The 23,584-nt window shown below is 47.5% G+C and overlaps 3 protein-coding genes across 11 annotated transcripts in view; all 3 read left to right on the forward strand.

The window, feature by feature from the left end:
- The window catches only part of pou6f2 (POU class 6 homeobox 2), a 55,339-nt gene extending 44,165 nt beyond the window's left edge, over positions 1 to 11,174 (forward strand). For 6 of the 8 annotated variants that reach the window (XM_029842938.1, XM_029842933.1, XM_029842937.1 and 3 more), the window contains 4 exons: positions 1,731 to 1,940; positions 3,232 to 3,376; positions 5,826 to 5,994; positions 8,485 to 11,174. In XM_029842938.1, coding sequence (XP_029698798.1) covers positions 1,731 to 1,940; positions 3,232 to 3,376; positions 5,826 to 5,994; positions 8,485 to 8,992 — 1,032 coding nt within the window. In that variant the 3' untranslated portion in view covers positions 8,993 to 11,174. The remainder of the gene's footprint in view (positions 1 to 1,730; positions 1,941 to 3,231; positions 3,377 to 5,825; positions 5,995 to 8,484) is intronic. The other 2 variants (XM_029842940.1, XM_029842935.1) reach the window with 2 other exon arrangements.
- A 4,503-nt stretch (positions 11,175 to 15,677) lies between these two features.
- On the forward strand, positions 15,678 to 17,177 carry otulina (OTU deubiquitinase with linear linkage specificity a). The gene is made up of 3 exons (XM_011608022.2): positions 15,678 to 15,948; positions 16,055 to 16,176; positions 16,598 to 17,177. Exons 1-3 carry the CDS (start codon positions 15,835 to 15,837, stop codon positions 16,998 to 17,000), a joined length of 639 nt encoding a protein of 212 aa, XP_011606324.1. The 5' UTR covers positions 15,678 to 15,834; the 3' UTR covers positions 17,001 to 17,177.
- Positions 17,178 to 17,289: 112 nt separating this feature from the next.
- On the forward strand, positions 17,290 to 23,531 carry LOC101065898 (uncharacterized). Of its 2 annotated transcripts, none has more exons than XM_029842504.1 (11): positions 17,290 to 17,388; positions 18,137 to 18,291; positions 18,434 to 18,946; positions 19,064 to 19,270; positions 19,423 to 19,707; positions 20,008 to 20,081; positions 20,240 to 20,346; positions 20,434 to 20,577; positions 20,929 to 21,060; positions 21,806 to 22,075; positions 22,336 to 23,531. In XM_029842504.1, exons 2-11 carry the CDS (start codon positions 18,143 to 18,145, stop codon positions 22,540 to 22,542), a joined length of 2,088 nt encoding a protein of 695 aa, XP_029698364.1. In that variant the 5' UTR covers positions 17,290 to 17,388; positions 18,137 to 18,142; the 3' UTR covers positions 22,543 to 23,531. The 2 variants fall into 2 exon arrangements, with proteins under 2 accessions (XP_029698364.1, XP_029698363.1); XM_029842503.1 differs by having other exon boundaries at positions 17,301 to 17,388; positions 18,004 to 18,291.
- The last annotated feature ends 53 nt before the right edge of the window (positions 23,532 to 23,584 follow it).

The raw sequence follows: 23,584 nt of genomic DNA on the forward strand, positions 1-23,584 counted from the left end.
GAAATCAGATATACTTCAAGTGCATCTTTAGTAAGATTTAGGCAGCTGTTTTAGAAGTAGGAGACCAGGTTACCCTGTCGTCTATTAATTAACACGTCTTCAGTTAAATACTGTCCTGCCTGTCATGGCAGCGGAATTACGGCCCGAGATAGTCAGATGGAGAAGCGCTGCTCCGTGAGACAGGGACAAGATCTAAGCTGTCACTCGCCTGCTCTTTTATTATGCTTATAGAAGAGCCACTTAGTCCAGCGACGATGAATAATTGAGCGGAACAAGTACCCCGCCACTGCGGCATGCAAAGCTGGATCAGTGGGACTCGGGAGACAAGAGCGTCAGGCAGGGCAATAAAATATGCTAAGTGGCAGGAGAGCATTACAGGGAATTTGTAAAGCCGGCACGGAGAGAGAGATAAATTATCTGTGCCCTAATGCGAAGCAACATAAGCAAATGAGCCGTGGCGGGGATGAATTACAGATTGCCGGCAAACCTTTCTCTGGCGGATCCCTCCCTATTATGTCAAAGAGAGGGGGTGTGGGAAGGCAAACCACGAGGTAATGAATAAGCAGCAGTGGCTGAAGTGGCTCAGTTTAACGCTACGCTTAAAAGAAACACTGATTTTTTTTAACGCGTCTAGATTATTGCGCTGAAGCTGAAATGGAGGATTTCAGTAACTTTTCACTGACTTCAGGCGCCTGACGTTGGGCTTGTTTTTCACCTGTTTTGCAGCGTTGGCTCCATCTGAGGTGTTTCTTCAACAGCAGAAGCTCTTTGTCTGCTAACAGAATTTAGACTGATGGGCGTCTCATCGAGCTGCTCTCTGGTGTAATGAGGCATGGTGGAGGAGCGGTGTCAGCGGGGGGTGGCCAGGGTGACGGCTGCGCGGGAGCTGCTCACAACCAGTCAGTCCCCAGATGACATTAACCTTCATCATGCTGAAGAGGCGTTAAGACCCCCCCAGAGCGCCACTCTTGGCCACACTCTGGCAGCTCTGAGAGCTAAAATGTTGCAGTGACACTCTGCCGCCCCCTTTGATCTGCCCTTTCTGATTACAGCCACAGAGGAGAGGAAAACATGGCCTGTAGGGGGGGTGGAAGAGGGGCAGAGTACCCCCTGGGACCTCAAGAGTTGCATTTGAAACGCAAGGTCCTTTCTCATTCCCCGACACCCTCGTTTCGCCTTCTTACTGTTTCTTTTCTCGCTCCTTCTTTCAACATCGTCGTCTCCTGCTCGGAGATAAGAGGGTAAAATAGGGGTGTCTCAGCACCCCCAACGCCTCCTCATCAGAGGCAGACAAAGACACTTAGGCGCAAACATGCTCAGACCGGCAGTCACGCGCCCTCCTCTCAGCCTTGGCCCGCTGATGGATAATACAGTCAGTGGTGTGCACCATCACACACACAGGTACCGGCGCTGACCTTTGCAGTGCGCTCCCAGCAGTCTGCTCTGCTCTGGCCTGTAAAACCACATCAGCGTCTGATCATCGCCGGGCACTTGCGCGTGCTCCTCTGGGAAAAATCTCAAAAGCCACGTGGTTTGATTAACCTCGTAGCGCGGCGAAATGACCCGCTCGTGCTTTGAGTCCGACCACACGCGCGCATTCTTTTTTTAAAAACCACTCGCAGCGGCGGCGATCATTAAGAAGGATACCTCCAGCGGCGTTTACCCTCTCTCCCCTATCTTCTTTTTAAAACCGCCCAGCTGATTTCATCTCCTCTCTACCCCCTTTGTAGATAATTGGAACAATCCCACTGATGCCCAACTCCGCAGGGCCCTCCAGCCAATCAGGGGGTGGCAACCCAGCACTGCAGGTACAGCCAATTACACCTCAGCTTCTGACCAACGCTCAAGGCCAGATCATCGCCACGGTGATCGGCAATCAGATCCTGCCTGTCATCAACACCCAGGGAATCACGCTGTCACCAATCAAGCCCGGACAGCAGGTAACATGATACTCGGACGCACAAACACGTATACAAACAACGTCTGAGCAACTTATATGTCAACTTCCAACAATGCTACCGAGTTCAGACTCAGGAGCACAAGCGTGCGAGCGCCGCTCCCTTTCTCCACCTCTACACCCAGTTCTGTCTTTTATGCGCACTAGATTTGAGTTTACACTCAAGTGTAAAAACTGGGGGAATTAAAATCAATCTCAGAAGCGGTGCGGCGCAGATGCGCGCGGCGCCCGGCGAGAGCGTTATTGACCTAAAACCGCGACGCCGGTGCTGAAATTACAGGGTAAACCTTGACATTACAGTGCAGATGAATGAACTCTCCCCAGACGGACGCCTAATTGTGGCTCCCCTAAAACAGCCGATCACACCCTCGATTGAATTGCTGCATTTGCGGTCACGTTTATGCTTTTCGTCTGTACTTCAAAGCCCCGCATGTACACATCGCATAATTTACGGTTGTCAGCGTCTGCAGTCTCGAATATTTCCAGTGAAGCTAGATAATTCTCCGAGCCTGTCAACAGTCCTGACAGTGTGTGCATAGCTGCTGACACCCCTTACCATCCAAACAAACACATGCCACAGAGAAAATAATTAATTGCAAAGACGGGGAGGCGAAGTCGGCCAAGCTTATACCACCGACAGCTTTTCACTTTAAAAGTGAAGATGTACCATCTTGATCTTGTAGAAACAATTCAATTGTGCATAAAACATGAAAATACACCGTTTTCTCGCCATCAGGGCGCGCAGCCCGTGCATCATGAATTATGTTTGATGCGAGGAGTGCTGTGTTCACATGTTGTCACTTCAGACCCTGGCTGCCGTTAATGGCGTCGCCTCAGCTCTGATGACACCAAAGGAACCCTTAATTGTCACGAAAAGTTTTTCTTTTATTATTGAAACTTGTTTTTTTGTTGTTTTTTTCTTTTTTTCCCCGTCAATTATAACGCACGGAGAGAGAAACCCGACTCGTTCAGTACTAACCCACTGTTGTATCAGACTATTGACATTATGGTCTGCCCTGTCAGTCCGGGTACAGCAGGCAGTAATCAACATTTATCCAGTACAAAGTAAATCTCATTACATTCAGCCTTTGAGTGGCTCATTTACTGTAATTCCTCCTGTTCAGTTGATTAGATTTAATGAAATGGTCTAATCAGCAGGCCGACGTGATTATCTGAGATGATGTTTATCGTGCGGAGCAAAGTGATTGGTGCTGAAAGCCGTCAGCGCTTCGTCGACAGCTCGTGTGTCTAACTCGGCGTGTCCCTGTGTCCAGCAGCAGGGTCAGACGGGGCCAGCGTCCTCCCAGCCCAGCCTGCTGCACATGCCCCACCGGCAGAGCCCGCTCCACCAGGCGTCCTCCGCGTCCTCCTCCTCCTCCTCCTCCTCCTCGGCTCTCAGCGTGGGTCAGCTGGTCAGCAGTAAGTGTTGGATACAGCTCAGAATCTGCTCTTGTAGCTCTGAATAAACTTTCAGCCAGGTGCCCGAACCAGATAAACCCGATGGTTTTGTGCGCCGGCCCCACCTCGTGCAATATGTATGGGCGGCGTGCCATTCAGAGCTACGCTCTCTTCTCCAGCACCAAACCTCACCGCGCCGGGACGTGGCGATAGATTTTGCACGTCTCTCTCTTTTGAACCGTAACTTTTCACAGACAAGATGAAACAATTTATGATAGACTATAAGTAAGTGTAAATCAACCAATTTTTACACCAAGATATAAGGTTTTTTCCTCAAAAGGGTTCCCTTTTATTAATTATATCATAAAGCACAGCTAGGTTTCTGTATTTTTTATTCCAAGTTTCACTGTATCGGGTGTTTATTTAATGCTTTTTGCCGCAACATGGCAATTATCTCAGCATTGTCACAGTTTAAATCTGTGCTTAACGTCTGCGTCAGTGGCAGGAACTCTCCGCGTGGACAGCCTGTGAGTGATGGCCACTCTTTACGATTGCTCTATTTTTTCCTGATTGTCAATTCTTTGGTTTATTACACAATCCAACATGGCATGCGTTATATATGAACAAGAGGTTCAGTCTGTCTAATGCGAGGGCCTTTGGCAGAGCCTTATAAATCACTGGGCTGCAGCCTGTCAGCATGCAGCTATTGCCTTTAAAAACTCTGTTTTATTCAGATAAATTTCATTTGTCAGGCCTGATTCCCCTAAAGTCCCTGTAAACTCATTTCAAAGGCAGCTCCATTGCCTCTGAAATTTAATAAAAACAAGTCGCCATTGATCAACTTGTTGTAGACACCGCATTTAGTTTGTATTTACTTTTAACTCAGAGAAAATAACAGCGCTCCGGTCGCGAGGTAAAGAAAATGAATGCTTTTATGCTGAGCGTGAGTCATATCGCTTCCTCTCAATATCGCTTTCAGCGAACGTGCGCAAGAATCCCATGACAGCGTCGGAGTCGTCTGCGGAGGGAGGGGGGGTGAAATGTCATTGCGTTCACTGGCCACGGACAAAGTGCCGGGAACAGATTAAAATGAGAACGTCTGTTACTGTTATTCCAAATAATCGGATGGAAAATGTCAGTCCGAATGAAGAATGTCAGCCGCGCTTCGCCGTTTTTTATCCCAACCTTCCTCGGCGGCACTTACTTATTGGTAATAACACGTGCCTGAAACCGCCGGGCTGTGGGAAATCACGGCGGAACGGAGACTTAATCTGCCGGCGAGAATCTGCAGGCGTTCTGGACAATGTTGCAACCAGGCGGCAGCAACATTTGGACGCATCTCCGTCCTCGCCGAGAGAAACTCCCATAATAAGTAGTAGAAATGTTGAGAAGACTGAGTGAAAATGAGGCCATTAGTTAGTGACCAGGGACCCATGGATGGGAAAATCCCCTTCATGGGGAAGATGAAGACGATGCTGCAGAAGGCAGCGCGTCCACATTTAACCTCTAATCTCAGTAATAATCTGGATTATTAACAGCAAAACATTTATAACTTCATGAAACACACTGAACTCACACAGCACTGCAGGATCAGGGGGAGATGTTTATACAAATAAAGGTCCAGAACATGAAACAAGTCGCCTTAAAAACCCCTCCGAAAGCATTGAAGGTGATGAAGGAACCTTCACAATGGCGGTGGCGGCGATGGCGGCGGCGGCGGCGGCGGTGCAGCCGAAGGTGTCAGCGCTCATCCCCCCGCGTTCAGTCGCAGCCTCACGTTCTCCCAAATGTTCACACGTCTGGAGCGCGCCGCTTACGCTACGCGTCACTTAAGAGGCACGGCGAGATGGCAGCTCCATAGATTTTTGCTTAAATACGCTTGGAGGATTCCTTTAATAATTCATTGATAATGACCAAGTTGAATAATTCAGAGGCACAAACTTTGCTTTAGTAAGCAAGATGCCAGGACACCTGACATTGATGTACAACGTAAAATCACTTTTTATTAGCAGGGATATTCTTCAGAAAGCTTCAGTGCTAGTTCTTTTTTTTTAAGCTCAGAGCTTTTCTTTGTGTAAAGAGAGTGCTCTTATTTATGCTTTCAGGGGCCGGGCCGACTTTACCGAGGTCAGATGGATGAAATAATGTCTATATGCATTATTTAATGTTTATTTGCGTTCGCTGGGTTGAAGATTCACTCCGAGAGATTTTAAAAAGCCTTGCTTTCCTCATCCATCTTTTCACGTCTAAAGCTCCCTGTACATTAGATCAAAACGTACAGTTTAATGCAACCCCTGCGTTTGGATTCAACACAGAAGCAAAAGGGAAGAAGGTCCTGACCTGCCCGCTTTTTTAAGGCAATTTACAGACGAGAACTCTGGCGCGTATCTGAATATTTGCTCCTTTCACTCTGCAACAATGAGCTAATTGAGAGGGAAATTGAAACGATGGTGCCTGTGCTGTGTGGCAGACCCGCAGACCGCCCCCAGCGAGGTGGACGGGGTCAACCTGGAGGAGATCCGGGAATTCGCCAAAGCCTTCAAGATCCGTCGGCTGTCCCTGGGCCTGACACAGACCCAGGTGGGCCAGGCGCTCAGCGCCGCCGAGGGGCCGGCGTACAGCCAGTCTGCCATCTGCAGGTAAGAGCCAACATCCAGGCTGAGCCGCCGGGCGCTAACGGCTTCATTATTCCCCACTAATACAGCCTAATTCTGTCAAATGAAAGCCTTCCTGACAACTGCCATCTATTTTTTATATTTTCAGATCCATTATTAAAATATTTAATCGTCTATTAGGGCCCTGACAAACGAAGCTCTCGCTCCTGTTCTTCCTCTCGTCTCCCTCTCATCCGCCAACATGACAGCCGCGTCTCACTTATGCAGAATACATACACGGGTATTACGCGAAGCACTTAAAGCATTTAATAATTACTAAGGCCTTTTGCCCGGCTGCTCCGCCTGAACACAAGCGAGCCTGACAGCAATCGTCTGTTAATGAGACGGCCGCGTTTTGCCGGCGCTGCCAGGACAGTTTAGTCCTAAATTGAGCGTTACATATTCATGAGAGGACCAGACAATCAGTGTTTCATCCCTCCCATTTTTCCACTTGACTAACGTTTCGCCCGGCGATGTCAAATTAGAGGAACCCCCCTCTGGGGATGATTAAAACTGTTAATAGTGAGGCCATCAAACAGCACATTCGTTACACGGGGGGAGCTAAAACTTTAGCCTGGTTTCTGTCCTTTCTATCATCTTAATGTCCCTGTTCGTGCTTCGCCGATGACCTGGGCTGTTTATGCGACGCGCCGCTGCCACGCACCTTTAAAAATTTCATCACATCAACATCAAACCGGCGATAAAATGTGAAACCGTACGGAGGCCGCGGTTCTTATGAGGCCCGGCCGTTCCAGGCTAATGTTTAAAGTCTTAAAATCGCCCATGAAATATTCAGAGCCAGGAATAATTGAAATATTTATAACATACATTAAAAGCCATTAGCCTCAAAAGTAAACACTCTGCGGGCTCTTATTCAGCCCGTTAAGACATTTTTTCATTTGTTTGTATGACATTGGACATGACATGCTGATGTTTTAAGTAGAGGGGCAAACTTCACATGCTTTAGTTTAGTTAACATCAACGCCGACGTGAGGGTTGTGGAGGACGTCACAGTTGCTCAGGGGCTCCGGCTCTGAACCCTGACAGTGAACCAGCACTGACAGATGCTTCCATCTTGTCCGCTTGCATTGCTCAGCGCGCTTCCGCTGACTTTAGTGGTTCATCGAAGCCAACCAGGGATCCATGGTCTCAAACTTGATTTAGTTTATCGTTTAATCTTACTGGATGCTGCATTTTAATTGAAATTGCAGGAGGAAAAGGCTTTTACATTGTTACGTATAATATGAAATGATTCAAGGAAATCACTGAGGAAACTCCTCCAGTTCTTATAGGAAGAGCCTGTGAGGCTGGCGGTGCATTCAGGGCCTGTCGTCGATTCTGCCGCTGCTGCTGGGAGCTCACACCCCAGCTGAGCAGCTCTTAGTTCATTTTAGGAACTCGGCTTCCTGAAACATCCCATCCGTCTCTGGTTGCTACTCACATTTGCTAAATCCTCCCTCCTCTGTTTAGGAGTTAAGTTCCCACAAAGAGGAGAGGTGAGGAAACAGGAAGCTAAGGCGTCCAACTGTCCTTAAACACTCCTTACCTCAGCAGTCCATCGCTGTTTCTTTATTAATACACACGAGCTTGAATGAACATTTTATTATCTGCCTTTGAGTGTGGGGGCACTTTCTGTTCAGGAGGCCTCACATGGATCAGGATATTTTTACTGCAGACCCGAGGCTGCGTCCTCAGCGGGGCCCAGCTGACAGATCTCACTGCTGTCATCCTGTCAGATACGGGGGAAAAAATAACCGCGCGAGGGGGACAAACGTGCAGAGGAATGATTTATATCTGTCACAATATGACGGAGTATGAATCGTGTTTTGTTATTTTATACAATTACACTCTGAATCTGTAATTAACCAGGATTTGTTGCCGAAATCATCGTCAAAATGTAACAAAACTCAGTGAAATTCATGTTAAAATTGTTTTGACCCTCATATTGACTTTTACAACCCAAAGTGACGCTTCATCTTCATTCTCCGTGTTTTGGCTTGTTTTTTTTTCAGGTTCAAATACGCCGTTGAGGTTAAAGTGTGCAAATGCATTGTTATTAAATATAAAATGAGCGTTTGTTGCAGATGGAGAAAAGGTTGAAAAATGTATTAAATGTACATTGGGATTCATAATTCAAGCTCTTTGTTTAAATAAATGATGGTGCCGTATTTAACTGCATGCATTAGTGGTGGGGGGGGATTTTATCACCTAATTGTACGAAATATATATTCGGCAGCAGTTCCTGTGTTTTCCTCTGTGTGTGCAGAATTTGTGAGCTAGTTAGTTGCTTTTGCGCCGCCTGAACCTTTAAACATTGGCAGCAGCCAACGGAGAACCAGAGAACCGGTGCAGGTGCAACATAGCGGAGTTTAGCTGGGACGTCTCGCTCCCTGTGGCGTTCTGGTTGAGGAGGTAGCTTATCCCTTGTTCTGGCAGGGCACTTAAGTAAGATTCTTTTTTCTCAATTCTCCCCAGACACACCATCCTGAGAAGCCACTTTTTCCTACCACAGGAAGCCCAAGAGAACACTATAGGTAGCAGTCTGACAGGCAAACTGAACCCTGGCCTTTTATATCCTGCCAGGTTTGAGAAGTTGGACATCACCCCTAAAAGCGCCCAGAAGATTAAGCCCGTTCTGGAGCGCTGGATGGCCGAGGCTGAGGCCCGCCACAGATCCGGCATGCAGAACCTGACTGAGTTTATCGGCAGCGAGCCCTCCAAAAAACGCAAGCGGAGGACCTCTTTCACCCCGCAGGCGCTGGAGATCCTCAACAGCCACTTTGAGAAGAACACGCACCCCTCCGGACAGGAAATGACGGAAATAGCGGAGAAACTGAACTATGACAGGGAGGTGGTGCGCGTCTGGTTCTGCAACAAGAGGCAAGCCTTGAAAAACACGATAAAGCGGTTGAAACAGCCCGACCTGGGCCCGGCCGCCACCATGGACCCTCTCGTGGATTCTCTGGAGGAGCTGCCCAAATGAATCCGATGAATCGGACCCAGGCGGAACGGCTCCGGACCGAGGACGTTCCCGAGCCGCCAGGACGGACAGTTTGCAGATTATGTGTTGTCAAGTGTGATCACCACAGCTGTGTAAATGACCGCGGAGAAAAACCAAAAACCTGAAAAAAAGGAAAAAAAAAAACTATCCGAGAATTATGTTTAAAAGAAAAATAGGAAGAAAAAAAAGAAATTCCGGTCTCGCGGACCGGATACGCCCAAATTCTGGTTCGGATGAGGAGGGATTTAGTAAAGAGATCAAACCAAAACAAAACACTATTTACCAAAGTCTGTTGCAACTGAGTACGGAGAATAATTTTGTAATGTAAATGTGTTCTAAATTTTTACATTTGTACCGGCAAACCGAAGCTACACGTGTGAGCGTGGGTCTACCTTTTATCTTTGTCTGCTTACGTTCTTTTCTTTTTCCTTCATTGTTTCTATGTAAATATATTTCAAAGGGGGAAAAAAAAAAGAAGAATCTGTATTTGGAGTTTAACGGGCGGAGAGAGGTCTTTGATTTGGACAGAATATTAGCTTTGATGTTGATAACGTTCTTTGATTTGTGTTTCACCTGCAGATTTTCAGTCACAGTGCAACTTTGTACAACTTTTACAGGAATTTACGAACAATCTCATGAGATTACGGACGATGACGCCGAAGGTGATGGGTCTCGATGTCTAAAGCTTTGTTTTTAGCTACTGTGTCATTCTGTTGCCAAAGCCTGATAGCCAAAGAACACATGAATTTCAAGGACTTTATTTACTCCTTTATTCTTTATTTTACCCGTCACACTCCTTCTCCCTCCCTCATTTCTTTGTTTTTTCACTCTGCAGGTCAACTTTCACGAAAAAAACAAAAAAAAGGGAAAAAAAACTACCATGTCAAACAGCTGTATCACGGCAATATTTTATATTAAACGAGTGGCTTTGATTTCCTTTGAACTAATTTGCCTCTGCATGCTTCAGTTCGGAACACGTGAGGGATTATTTCAGATTAATTCCACCGGGCCAAAACCAAACTAACGCTGTCGCCTGAATCTTGTGGACGAAAAAGCAAAAATCACAATAAACCCCAAAGCTTGTTGCCACTGACCAAACTTTTTTTCTTTTTTTTTTTTACCTGCATCCTTTTAATCCCTGTTGACTCTCCTTTAAACTGCTCTTTATTGTGGAACGCGAGGACATTCCGGAGCTTTCCCTGAGCGCCGGGGCGGAACTCTCGGGAAAGGAGGAAGCCTGACGCGTCAGGACGGGTGAACTTAATCTGAAGTGAGGTGAAAGTTTGATGCAATTTATTCAGAATCCTGTCTGTTCGATATCTGTCCTTCCGCGTCACATCGGTTATCTCTGCCTTTATTCACCCCCTCCACACACACACACACACACACACACACACACACAGTAGATGTTATCTAGAAGCCTCACATCTTCTGTTAATCCCCAGAAAAGTCGACTCCAGCCTCCTCAGATGGCGTATATATTCCAGGGTCCTCGCCAATCTTCATCTCAGCTGTTGGGAAACCTCTTTGTCCTGACGGCAGCAGGTAGAACACGGATCTGTTCGGAAGCTTTAACCAAAAAACCAAAATGGCGTCCCTAAGACAGCAGAGAAAACCTCCACAGCTGGACCAAAGCGCCGCAGTTATGCACTGTACAGAGGAACATGTTGACAATCCTTGCAGCCAGAATCCAGGGTTTACCTTAGCGGCGTCCTCCCGAGGGCCGTGGACGCCGTGCGAGCGGGTCAGCCGAGACAGACGTCCCTGCTCATTTATTGTCCTGATCCTCCCCGACTCACCCCCCCGCTGGTTTCCTGTTTGGTTCATTTGGTTTTTCACCTTCGTAGAAGAAAAAAAAAACAGATTAACGTGGCTCTAAAACCGAACTGGGATGGTTTGTTAATAAGCCTTTTTGGTGAAATTTTACTAACACAAACTAGTTTGAACTCAAAAACCAAAGCTGGAGAGCCTGCAGAGGCTAGTTTTCATTTTTTAAATATAAATATAAATATATATATATAAAAACAAAACTAAAAACTGTAATCTATGGAGCAATATCTGTTTGGTCAGTTGAACAGCACTTTGTGTACTTCCAGAAAAAATAAAGCTTCAAATATGTCACATTGATTTGTACCATAATTAGTAATAAACATGTTTGACATGAGTTATGTCTTCTGGTGTTAATTATGTGTTTTTTTAATTGATTGATTGCACATGTACATGTCAACATTAGGCTGCTGAAGTACAAGCTAACTGATGCTAAAGCTTTTCTATACACTGATGCTTTCCCTTCATTTTTTCAAATATGTAGCTAAACTCTTGCTAAAGCTGCTCAGCTCAGGAAGAAGCATATTAACATCTGGGGACAATAGCAAGTTAATAGCTTACTAGCTAAAAGGTTAGTTTGGAGGGACATTCTTTTGAATGTAGCAAGCAAATTAAGTTGTGATTTAAAATGCTCTATAAAGTTGGATATTTGCCTGTTTTTAAACAAAAACGAGTCATTTATTTCATCTGAACGCTTGCCAAAGCAGGTAAAAGTTGGAGGGTTCACATCTCAACATGCCAATGTTGCTGTTTTCATCTCTGGCTCTTTTCTTTGGTGTTTTTTCCTCCCTTCCATCCTCCATCACACAAACCAGGTTGCTGAAAACATGAAAATAAAACTGTGACATCCTCCTGCAGGTCACGGTCAAGTGCAGCAAACTTCCCTTTCGATTCCCGTGTTATTTTCTTGTGGGGGCTAATGCGACTTAAATGAATATTAGAGGTGTATTTACACATGCTGGGGGGGGTCAACAATGTTTGTCAGCTCTGCTTGTCATTGGCGAGAAGCAGATAAAGAAATAAAGAGAGGAAGGAAAGTTCCGCAAACCCAAAAGAAGGTAAATAAATAATAATAAAAAGCGCTGACAGCATAAATAATTAACCTTAGGCTGAAGACGGATGTGGAAGATGCTTTTTCCTTCCTTCCACCCCCCTCCTTCATTTGCTGAGGTGCATCTCGCGCTTTCCTCAAGTTTTTCGGTCTCTTTTCATCGTCGTTGCCATTAAGGTGTAAATGTGCCGACGCGGCTCCTGACCCACATCTGCCTCCTCCGTCGGTCTGTAATCTGCTGCTGATGAAAGTTCTCAGAGGAGCTGGAATCTCGGGGCGGGGGGGGGGTTGGCTCTGGTTATTATTGGATGCCAGATGGAAAAGTTATCCTCAAGTTTCACTGAGGAAAACTGAGATGAAAGTTCTCCAAAATCGAATCATGGTCATAATCCCGACCTGTTGGTGGCTCAAATACAGACACATGCCCCGCCCACTTTTGGAGGTTTAATAGGAATAATCTGACCTAAAGTCGGATGACGGGAATGAACATCAACTAAGAAATGAAACAAAGGAAGTGTTGAACTCATCAAAGGATCCTCCAGGAACCCACATTTTCCCTCTTTTGGTTAGTTGGGATTCAACTTTCCATCATCAAAGCGGTTGTTCCTCTTCTTCGCTGGTTGCCATGGAACATTCTGGCGAGCATCCAGTCAGCTGTGATTGTCCTGAACGGACGGTTTGAGAAGAAGAGTGGCAGCGGGGGAGGGGGGGTTGATGGGATGTCTGCGCTCCAAATGGATTATGCTTCAATATCAGACACAGAGACAGAGTGGGGGGGGGAGGGGGACGTGTTGGATGCAGATGGTTTTAAATTGCTGCCTTTGTTTCCCATCAGGCGTGAAGCCGTCACCTCCCTATCTGGGCGGCGGCGGCGGCGGCGGCGGCGCTGATGTTCTGGGTAAATGAACTGTCTGCGCGTTGCTCAGCCTCCTCCTCAAGGTTGAGATGTTGCCACGCCGACCATTGGGCTCAGGCGTCTCCCACTTTCTGCCACGTGCAATCACCCGCGGTCAGCGGCGGCCCCGGCCGGCCAACGCACGTGTCCTTTCTTGGTCGTAATTATGTGAAGGCGCAGGAGCCGAAAGGCCGCGTCGGTGCCCGAACGCTGGTCTGACGCGCAGAGAGGTGGCTCCTGTAGATGTGATGCTCTCCGTGGCCTCCTGACCCCTGGAAACAGGCAAATGAGAGGCAGAAGCCCCGACGTCGTGGGCGCCGCCTCGCGTTTCCATATTGTGGTGGAAGAATGTGATCAATAAGTCTTTGTCTGAGGGCAGCACGCCGTCTGAATGCTTTCCTTTTAACGGGCGGTACACAAGGACAAGGTAGAGACAAAGATGACCGACATCGTGAGAAATGCATTTTTAAAGCTCAACAGGGACAAAACAAGACGCTGCCACGGCTCTTGTTGTGTCGGCCTTGAGCGCAGCGGCACTTTACGTGGCGTCGATGCAGAGAATCTCAAAGCGTCCTCAAACGCATCGGGAGGGGGGAAAGAACAGCTGTAGACGTCAGAGTCCACAAAACTTGTCCAGAAGCTAACCAGATTAGCTAACAAGCCCCGCCCACTGACGAAGGGCATCGCCCTCCACCTTTCCCCCCTTGTGAGCAACCCTGTCACATCAGCGCGCGTTAAAACTCCACTTCAGGATGTTTTTAAGCCCTTTTTCCATGGGTTCTTCTGCAGAAGCTAATGCTAATGCGTGTGTGTGTGTGTGTGTGTGTGTGTGTGTGTGTGTGTGTTTAGTGCAAATATGCTGTCTTTTCCCACTCCGCTGTGTGATTGCGAGCAGGCGAGGGGACTTTTCCCCCGAACGCGGCCGCACACTTTGGCGAAGTGCTGCTCTCCTCCAGGTGGGGGTCATCACAGCTTCAAGAGCGGCAGGAAAATAAGCGTCCATCATCCTCTCGTCCCGCTGACCTCCAGGTACGGAAGAGAGAGAGCGAGGGATTACATATGTGATGACACCAGGATGGTCAGGAACATCTCTGCTGTCTTATTAGTCAAAGCCTGCATGGACACTTTGGGTCTTCTGGGAGGGGGTGCATGATAAAAACCTCCTCCTGGTGCATCTGTGGAAAATGGCCGGGGGGAAATCACAGTGGAGAATCACTCAAAGACGAGGGGATGTCAACAGGCGCGTAATGATGGCTGATGGGCCCAGAACGCTCTCTGGGCCCTCACCTGCCCAGGTTAGGACAAAACATCATTAGAGCTAAAACAAGGCGACAGGGGCTTTGTCTCTCTTTTCTGTAAGCAACTCTCTTTCTTCCATACGTCTCCGAGTCTTTATTCCAGCCTTTTTCCAAATCTCTCTTTCACCTCGTGAGGAGGAGGAGAGCTCCCTCTGTGAGATGCCAGGGTGCTCCCAGTCCATTGTGCTGCTGGCTGTCAGGTTAAATTAGGGAGTACAGGCTCCGTGAGTGTAAAAAAATCAATACTTGATGGCAGATTGCTCCCCGGAAAATCTGTTTTGATTCCAGGATTAATTCTTGACCAAAGGCTCCGGCAAAATGACATGCCATTAGCCTGAAAATGAACACATTCTGCAGTGGAAATTGGATGGAAATGTGTCAGGTGATTGCCCCAGCAGGTTGTTTTGACTCCCCCCCCCCCTTCCCCATTTTCCAGAGGCAACTCCACCGTGGCCTCAGAGTGGTCACAGAGCCATTGTTGTCCAACAGTGTTGCCACCACTTGCTCACTCTTGTGCACGAAGGTTTTTCCCCTGTTATATTTATAAAGGATAAAAAAGGAGACACAGTCTTCTCCAGCCCCTTCATCCGAGTTGGGGTTCGGGTGGGGGTTCAGGTGGGAAGGGGGGGGGGGGGGGGTTGCTGGATGCATTATTGATGAGTGAATAATGTGTTTGTCATAGCAGGTGACATTTTCAGGATTGAGAACTTAAACAGGAAGCTGAGAAGATCCAGTGGAAGGTGAAGTGAAACAGGGATGTGTGACTCCGGGACAGCATGTTTCTGACCAGAACATTGTGTGTGTGTGTGTGTGTGTGTGTGTGTGTGTCTGTGTGTGTGTGTGAGAGAGAGAGAGAGAGAGAGAGAGAGAGAGAGAGAGAGAGAGAGAGAGAGAAGCATCTCTGAACTAAAAACATACTTATTTGGTTTAAATAAATGCACAAATAAAGGAAATCAAAATTGATGGAACCGCAAAGTGAACAGATGAGGATGAGGATGAGGATGAGGATGAGGATGAGGATGAGGATGAGGATGAGGATGAGGATGAGGATGAGGATGAGGATGATGATGAGGATGATTGGTGATGCGGGCCATTATTACGTCTTTGCTGAGGTTACAGCGCCCTCCAGCTGAAGTTAATTCAAATACCTGCATAAATAAACCCACTCAGTGAACTGGGCCCTGTCCTGTTGCGACTCTCCTGAGGTAGCAACAAACATCACATTCGTGTATTTATATATGTTTTATCAATGGTACAACTATAAGATTTTATTTAGCCTTGCAACAAATTTAAAATGTGGTTTAGGTACTTTAAATGCACATGTTATATATATTACAACTTTCCTTACTAGGTTTAAAATGTTTTTTCCCCCTACTTTGTACTGGAAATCACAGACTATGTTTCAAGCATAGTTTAAACTTTTTAGGTTAGAACGCATGAATGTATACATTTGAAACGTTCTGTCATTAAAGCTCAGTGTTATGAGTAAATAAGTGAACAAATTAATTTATATTGCATTGGAAACTCGGTGGATGCGCTGTAAAACAGATACACTCCACTAGGGGCGACAAACAGCTTCAAATCAACGCTAATCGCCTCTCAAGGAGCAGAAGAAGAAAACGGCGCTGAATGATGACGTTATTCCAGCGCAGAAATTTTCTTTTTCGAGTTTATTATTAAGTGTGGAGTTATTAATCCGTCGTGAGCTTGTTTTCTGTGTTTTTCCTGTAAAGAGTTGTATTTGTCAAGTCAGATGTCTTGGTTAAAAGCTGCATCGATCTGCGGGGACGACGTTTTTGACGAGAATGCGGATGAAATGAGCGTGATGAGCAAAGAATGGGCATCCAACATGAAGAAACGAATCCGGGTAAACACTGCTCGCTGTGTTTGCAGTATTGCTCAGTCTCTTAGTTAAATTACTGTAAAGTTGTGTGAAGTTGAGTTTTTGTGTTCCTGACTGCTGTCGTGGACAGGATGGCTATGTAGACGGGTCTGATGCAGGGATGGAGGCCTCGCTTCAGGTCGGTTTCAAACAGGGGTACCTGGAAGGAGCTGCAATGACTGCACCCGTTGGCCGCCTTAAGGGGATGTTAAGGTGTGTTGTATCAGTTTGTTTGTGTGTGTATGACTGGGTTGTGTAGCTCAAGACGAATTATTTGTCCATTTCCCTTTTTTTTTTTACAAACAAAACCAAATTCTAGGACCTTTTTAACAGTCGCACAGACTTTAGGTAACGGTGCCATCTAGTGGCCTTACATGGGTTAACATACTTTGTACCATTTTTCGTGTTTGTTCCATTGTGCCCTCTCGAGGATGTCTTGTTTTGGGTTCGTTGTTTTTCTTGTCATCATGGATTCCTTTTACACATAAAGAGGCATTAGATATTTCCATCTTTTTCTTACATGGAAACATCAGGACCCTCTTTTGTTCTTGCTATTATTGAAGACTTTTTTTCCTGTCACTTCTGTGTCATTGTAAGTGACTCTACTGCCTCTTTGTGCCTCTGTATGCCACAGTGCTCTGTATTTCTGGTACCAAACCAAGCATCCGGAAAACCCCATCCCACCCTCTGTGACAGAGCTTCTGCATCGGGTCTCACAGTATGAAGACACAATCATTGATGGGACCAACAAAGCTTTGGAAAAGCCTACTCCCAATGTTAGCTCTGTGTCCGAGACCATGGAGGAGCTGGACTTGGAGCAGTCAGTGTCAGGCTGTTGTAAAGAGGGATGTAATGACAAGGAATGCTGCAAAGAGGCTAAAAAAAATGACTTGAATGTTACAAACACACAGGAAAACCTTAGTTCTGGGTCATCTGAAAGCCTAAGTTGCCTCTTGCAGGAGTGTATAGAACTTTTTTCAGAATTTGGGTTGCCACAGGAGCTGATCCATCACATGGAGGAATTAAAGCCTATGTAGCAGATTAACTTGAGTTTAGAAAATCACTTGTTTTGAACTTTAAACAATGAAAATTAATTTTATATAGCAATAAATGTGTGAATACTTGTATATATGTAAAATGTAATTGTATATTCACAGATTTGTACATAAAAGATACATTTTGAAGCTTTTTTGAAAATAAATGTACAGCAAGTATCTACATGTAAATGGTTTCTTTAATTAAATGTGATAAGATGCAGTTAGAAAATTGATGTTTAGCGTTACTGTGATTGCTTTATCGGCGAGCACTTGAACGCAGCACAACTTGTCACAGCGCATTCTTGTGACGTCACGGCTTCGAACTGTGCGCTGACCTGCTACGCTGGTTATGCTAGGGCTTCCTATCAAACAGGATCTGCAAAACACTGTAAATATGTTCAGAACGAATGTTAACCATTAAGCCATAAGTGTTAAATACTTTTCTCTTGTGACTCGAGCAACAGGAATGTTTTTACAAATGGTTATCAGCATTCAGTGGCGTAACTGTATTTTAACTTGCGATCTGGCTAGCTAACTGAAGCGGATACAGGAAACGGTTCAAAACAATGCACTTTTTTATTCAGTTGCGCTGTTGTATTATTATTTGAATTATTAGAAGGACGCTGACTTTTGAACGTGTGATGTGCAATCGGTGTCCCTGTGATTAATGTGCGCCATACATTTAAAAAATGGATTCCTTGGTTGTCAGATTTAAGGATATATTTTTTAACATGTATCTGCAACAGAGATTGACAGATGTGGTTTCTTAGTGCTGGTGAACTGTGGTTGACTGATAAGTTCTATTTCGCTATGTTCAAATGAAGAGTTTCTTGATTTTACGGCTGTACATCCACTTCCCTAAAATTTCAGTTTTGTTTTGTAAGTCACGTGACGTCGGATCATGTGACATCTGATCCCGAGTTGTTTTTAAAGGGATTTTAATGAAAACGCGTTTACACAACGAGTGATTTTTGCCCACTAATTCATCGATTCTCTCTAATAGAACAACCATGGTTGCTCTCTGGCCATAGCTGCACTTTAAACATCATCATGAACTCCTAAAATTATCAGGTCGCTTGCCGACCTTTTGGAATAGAGGTCACCGTTCAACCCCCATTTGACCTCCTGGGCCACAGGGCTAGATGGGAGGCTGTTGCTGCCACGTTGAGAGTCCGGGTTGTAAAAGTGGGGAAGAAAGAAGTGGATTGCTGTCTGATAACTCAAAGGCCTCAACACAGGAAGCCAAATTACTGCTGGGCACCTGTGGGCCCGAGGGAGACGGAGACATAAGGTAAGCACCACAGTTTCTCTAAATACTCATTATTTTCCCTTTCATCCTAATGAGTCTAGCTCTAACTTAATCAGGTTTTGTATTGATCCCCAGGATGTGTTCTGAAAGGTGATGTTGCTGATCTTTTCTTTCACATGCTTAGGAATAAACACGACAACAATGTGGAGGTGCGTGAGGACGTTAAAGCTGTGGAGCCGAAGAATAGTCCCGAAGTCCGAGAGATCATGAACGGACCCCAGAAGGTGCTCGCACCAACACCGCCTCCCAGGAAAATCCCAGAGAATCCCCACGCAGCACCAGCTGCAAATAGCACTGCAGACGCCGCGCACGCTAACCTGCCCCAGTGCACTTTAATCTTGCCCGAGAAGCCGTTGAGCTCGACTCATTTCAGCGCAGTAGAAGCTGAAGCTGCGTCCTCGGCGGCTGCGGACGGGCTCCCTGATATCAGCGCTCTGTTGGCTCAGGCCGTTTGTGCTGAAAATCCCGCGGAGATAAACACGATGCAGCACGCTAACCTGGCCGCTCCCGACGATGACGGCGACGAAGCTGAGGCGCGTGGACAGGCCCCCGGAATAACCGACGTCTTATCTCAGCCAAACACTCAGCTGCCGCCCGTTGAGGTCGGACAGGAGGGGGGTGAGATCTCTCTGAGCTGGTGAGACCCTCGGGGGGGGGGGGGAAACCGTTACAGTTCAGCGTTGAATGCATCTGATGGGGACAGTTAACAGGTGTCGTGTGTTGATGTCAGACTTCAACGTGTCTCTAATTACAGCGCTGCCACTGAGCCTCCTCAGACGGAGCTCGCTTCAGCGTACAAACTGCCCGGTCCCCCTTCAGAGGAAGTTACAAGCTGTGACATCACTGAGTCGTCTTCCAAGCTGAAACCCGGAAGACTCGATCACAATGGTGAGGAGGGAGATTCCGGGGACGTTGTTGTACCGCCTGAGATCGCAGCTCCGGAAGAAGGCGGTCGTGAAAGGTCAGTAGGTCCTTTACAGCTGGTGTATCCGTCTTGGGCCACTAGGGGGCGTATAGGCACCATTATACAATTATCTACAGTTTCGGTTTGTTCAGATAAATAAACACATATAATCTCAAGAGTAACGATAGAAAATTGTTTTGTTTCTGCAGCTTGGAGTCAGAACAGGATGTGAAGCCTGACCTCACCAGCCCATCAGAGAACATGGGACAGGAAGAAATGATCCTGAAAGGACAGGATAAAGACGGAGATGTTGATAAATCAGAGGAGGAGGAGGAGGTGAAGAACGTGCTTGCTGAGTCCAGGATTCAGACTGGGGATGATGCTGAGATCCCGGAGGTGACTGGAGAAGAGGAGTGGCCTGCAGGCAGCTCAGTCAACGGTGCTGACGGGCCCGTTCTCCCCGAGGAAGGAGCCGAGGACGACCCGAGGAGCAGGTCTGGGAAGTTATTCAGTCTCAGAAAACCATCCGGTCTTTAATCACATGTTCCAAACACGCGTTCTTAATTTAGCTGTTCCAAAAATAGCCAGCTGGTCTCCTTCAGTCGATGCACGTTTAGTGCGTTTAGAAAGGTTTAGTATATTCCCACCTAAATCCTGTAGCAACCGAAGGGATCGCAGCAAGCATGAGCAACACCAAATATGCCTTATCTCTGGCTTTAGATGCACTCTGTCCTCTTTCTGTCTGTCTTGGTGGCAACAAAGATAGAAATCATGAGGCTTTCTGTCCTTTCCAGCGAGGAAGATCTGTACAGAGGAGCCGAGGAGCTGACGGCCTCTCAAGATAACGGAGCGGGATTCCTGCCCCCATGTCAGTCAATCACCACTCTCTCTTCCCTTTTTCTTGTCTGCTCGATCCCACTCGGGGGTCACAGGGAGGGGATGTCAGTCCATCTCTGGAACTCGCCTTCCTAAAGCAATCGTGTGCTCTGGGTGTCACATACCGACGCTTGTGTTGATGTTTTTCAGTGTTAAATGTGGAGGACAGGTGCAGTCTGGCTCCTGCCATGGATATTCTGTCTTACAGCGAGAGGGAGTGGAGAGGAAACACCGCCAAAAGTGCCCTCATTAGGAAGGTCGGTGACGGCTTCCACTTTAAATCCAGTTCTTTTGCATGGGGACGTCCAAGAGTCCTCCTGTGGTGTTGCTGTGTGCTGCTGCAGGGGTACACGGAGATGTCCAGCAGGTTCAGCAGTCTGAGGAGAGTGAGGGGGGACAACTACTGCGCCCTGAGAGCCACGCTGTTCCAGGTGTTCACCCACAGCACCCAGCTGCCCTCGTGGCTGCAGGACGAGGACGTCGCTATGGTAATAATGCTGCCCAGCAGTTAGCGTGCCAACTATCTTTAGCTCTGAAGCCACAACCGTGCCTGTGCTCAATTAGCTAGAGGCTAACTCGGGCAAATTCCTTTAGATTTCAGCGCAGCGAGCTGCATTAGAAACTCCCAACACGCCTCATGTTATCACCATCGGGGCACTGGCTGATCCTGATTAATCTGGCCTTTTTAGGCCATTAAGGGGCCCCTCTAAGCTGTAGTGTGTCCCAGCTGCCTCCACGGCATCAGCAGGCATCATTGTTGTGGTCAACTATGCCATGTTTGGGGTTTTTGGTCTGCTCTGGTGTCTGACGTCTGAGCGGTTTGAATTTTCTGTTTACAGCTCCCGGATCAGCTGGAGGCCCAGGAGGGGTTGATAAGTGGGTGGTCATTTCCTGGAGAATGCCTGCAGGGAGACGGGAGAGGAGATGCAATCCTGCAGATGAAAGGCTACACGAAGCTACTCAGAGCCAAGGTAACAGCACAGGAAACCGTCGTCTGTGTGTGTGTGTGTGTGTGTGTGTGTGTGTGTGTTCATCTCCTAAAGCATTCCCAAATGGCCCCTGTCTTGAGGCCCAGTCAGGATCACTGCTACCTCACACCACTCAGGGTTTATGAGAATTAGCCACATGCTACGTTGGCTCCAGACTTTATAGATTCCCTGTATTTCCTCTCAGAATAGACTGGTATGTGTTGTTTCCATAAATATGAGTTTATAAGACTTTTTAAATGCTTCCTCCCACCCTTAGAGCAGTTCATAATGCGAGAGAATCGATTTGAACTCAGGTTGCTTTGTCCTCCTGCCGTTTCTGCCCTCTGATTAGCATTATTTATTTCATAACTTGGCGCTTTGTCACTGCGACAACATTGGAAATGAGTCTTGACTCAGCGTTTCCAGTCCCAAAAGTCCAAATCATGACTGGTCGTGGGTTTCTGTGGTCACGAGTGCGACACCGGCTGAGTCGTTAACAGAGAGAAGCAGCAGATAAGAACAGATAACAAGAAGCAGAAGTGACGCTGTCCAGCCTGTTGAGCCACACACGTCCCCCTTCTCTGCTTTAACCCTCCTAATTAATGAATCAATTCCTCTAAATGGGGCATTCGGGGCCGTCTAGTCATGAGGAAATCAGCCGTTAATCTAACCTAAGACTCCAAAGGTTAATATTATAAGACTTGACGAATATGAAGCAGCACTAACGTCTGCTGTGGATCTGCCCCAGTGGCAGGCAGCGGTGGACTGCCCCTCGGTGGCCGAGCGGCAGCGTCTGTGCGAGCGCTTGTTCCAGGGGGGCGAAGAGGAGCTGGGTCTGCTGGAGGCGCTGAAGCTGCTCATGCTGGCCAGAGCGCTGGAGCTGCACGGCCGCATGCAGGCGGAGGGAGACGTGCCGCTCTTCTGCTGGCTGCTGTTCGCCCGGGACTCGTCCGACTGCCCGCGCTCCTTCCTGTCCAACCACCTCAGCCACGTGGGCCTCAGCGCCGGGCTGGAGCAGGTAGGAAGCACCCGGGATCAGCGCCTGACATTTTCCAGTCCCTCAGTCCAAACGTGCTGCTGCGCGTCCCGGCGTTCTCTCCCCTGGGAGTTTGCTCCTTTCAGGTGCCGTCGGAGTGATTTAATTGCTATTTTCCAGCTTTTAATTGGGGGCTGAAGCGATCCCAGCTGTAAATCTGGCGTTCTTGAGCGGCTGATGACAGTCAAAACATTCTCCAACTCTGCAATTATTCCCCTCATTCTCTTTTTCCTTTTGTGAAGGTGGAGATGTTCCTGCTGGGCTACACCTTGGAATGCACTATTCAAGTTTACAGACTGTACAAGGCAGACACGGAGGAGTTTGTCACCTTTTACCCCGACGACCACAGGGACGACTGGCCGTCCGTGTGCCTCGTCACGGAGGACGACCGTCACTACAATGTGCCCATTGTAGAAGCCGTCGAACGCGCGGAGCTGGACTCGAGCTGATGGCCGCCGCAGGAGCGACCTCCTGCCATCGCGACAGTCCTCAGGTGGACCGCCAAAACGAAGGGTTTAGTAAAGGAATAGTTTGACATTTTGGAAAATGTGCTTTCTTGCTGAGAGTTAGACGAGAAGTAGCCAAATAAATATGTAAGGCGGCTCTGGGCGGAGCTAATAGCTGGGCGGAGCCAATAGCACACACCAGCATATTTAAGGTTCGTTGCTGTCAATGGTTAACTGGACTGCTCAGTAAATTTGACCCGTTTGGCTGGTGTTGCCCACTTTTTCCTCACTGAACAGAGGTGTTTACAAGAGCCACCTAAACTGCACTGTTGAGATCCCTCCCCGGGCTGCTTGACCCCCCCCACCCCACTCATTTACACCTTGACCCTTATGGCCCTGAAGGGTGACAGGCTGGATTTCTCTCAGGACCGCCTCCAAAGCCAAACCTCCTAGCGTTAGCCTAGCATAGCGTACAGCCTCTCTCCAGATCTACCTCACAGTACGACCAGTTATGCATATTAGCCAAAATGTCTATTCCTTCAAAATATGCAGATTTGAGACCTTGTACAACTTTATTTGTACGCGCTGCACTGTAAAGTTTTCAAGTTGCTCGTCGTGCGTGTTAATCTGTCCCCGGTTTCGGCGTTTCTCTGTAAACGACTGATCAGAACGCTGCCGCGAGGCTAAAACGGGGGCGCTTTTGGCTTTTAATTTATTGCTGTGATGAAATCGAATTTTAACCGAGCGACTGCGGCGAATCATCGGGAAACGGTCACCGTTGTAGCGTGTGTGAGTGTCTGAGTCCTGTAACATGCTGCCTTTAACCAAGCCGATGGAACCGTCAGAAAGATCCTGGCCACAGCCTCCGGATCCAGTCGCAGACGCCCGCTTGGTCCTCCGCGTTGCCTTAGAAACGATGCACAACAACGAGCGAATGTGGGCCGCCGCACCGGCGGCGAGCGCGAATAAACGGCGTTTCCTCGCCCATCCGGGTTTGTCTCCTTAATGGTCTGATTGAGGCGAAAATTCTGTTGTTTTTGGGCGA

This window comes from Takifugu rubripes, chromosome 10 (genome assembly GCF_901000725.2).
Source record: "Takifugu rubripes chromosome 10, fTakRub1.2, whole genome shotgun sequence".
In the NCBI taxonomy this organism is placed as follows: Eukaryota; Metazoa; Chordata; class Actinopteri; order Tetraodontiformes; family Tetraodontidae; genus Takifugu; species Takifugu rubripes.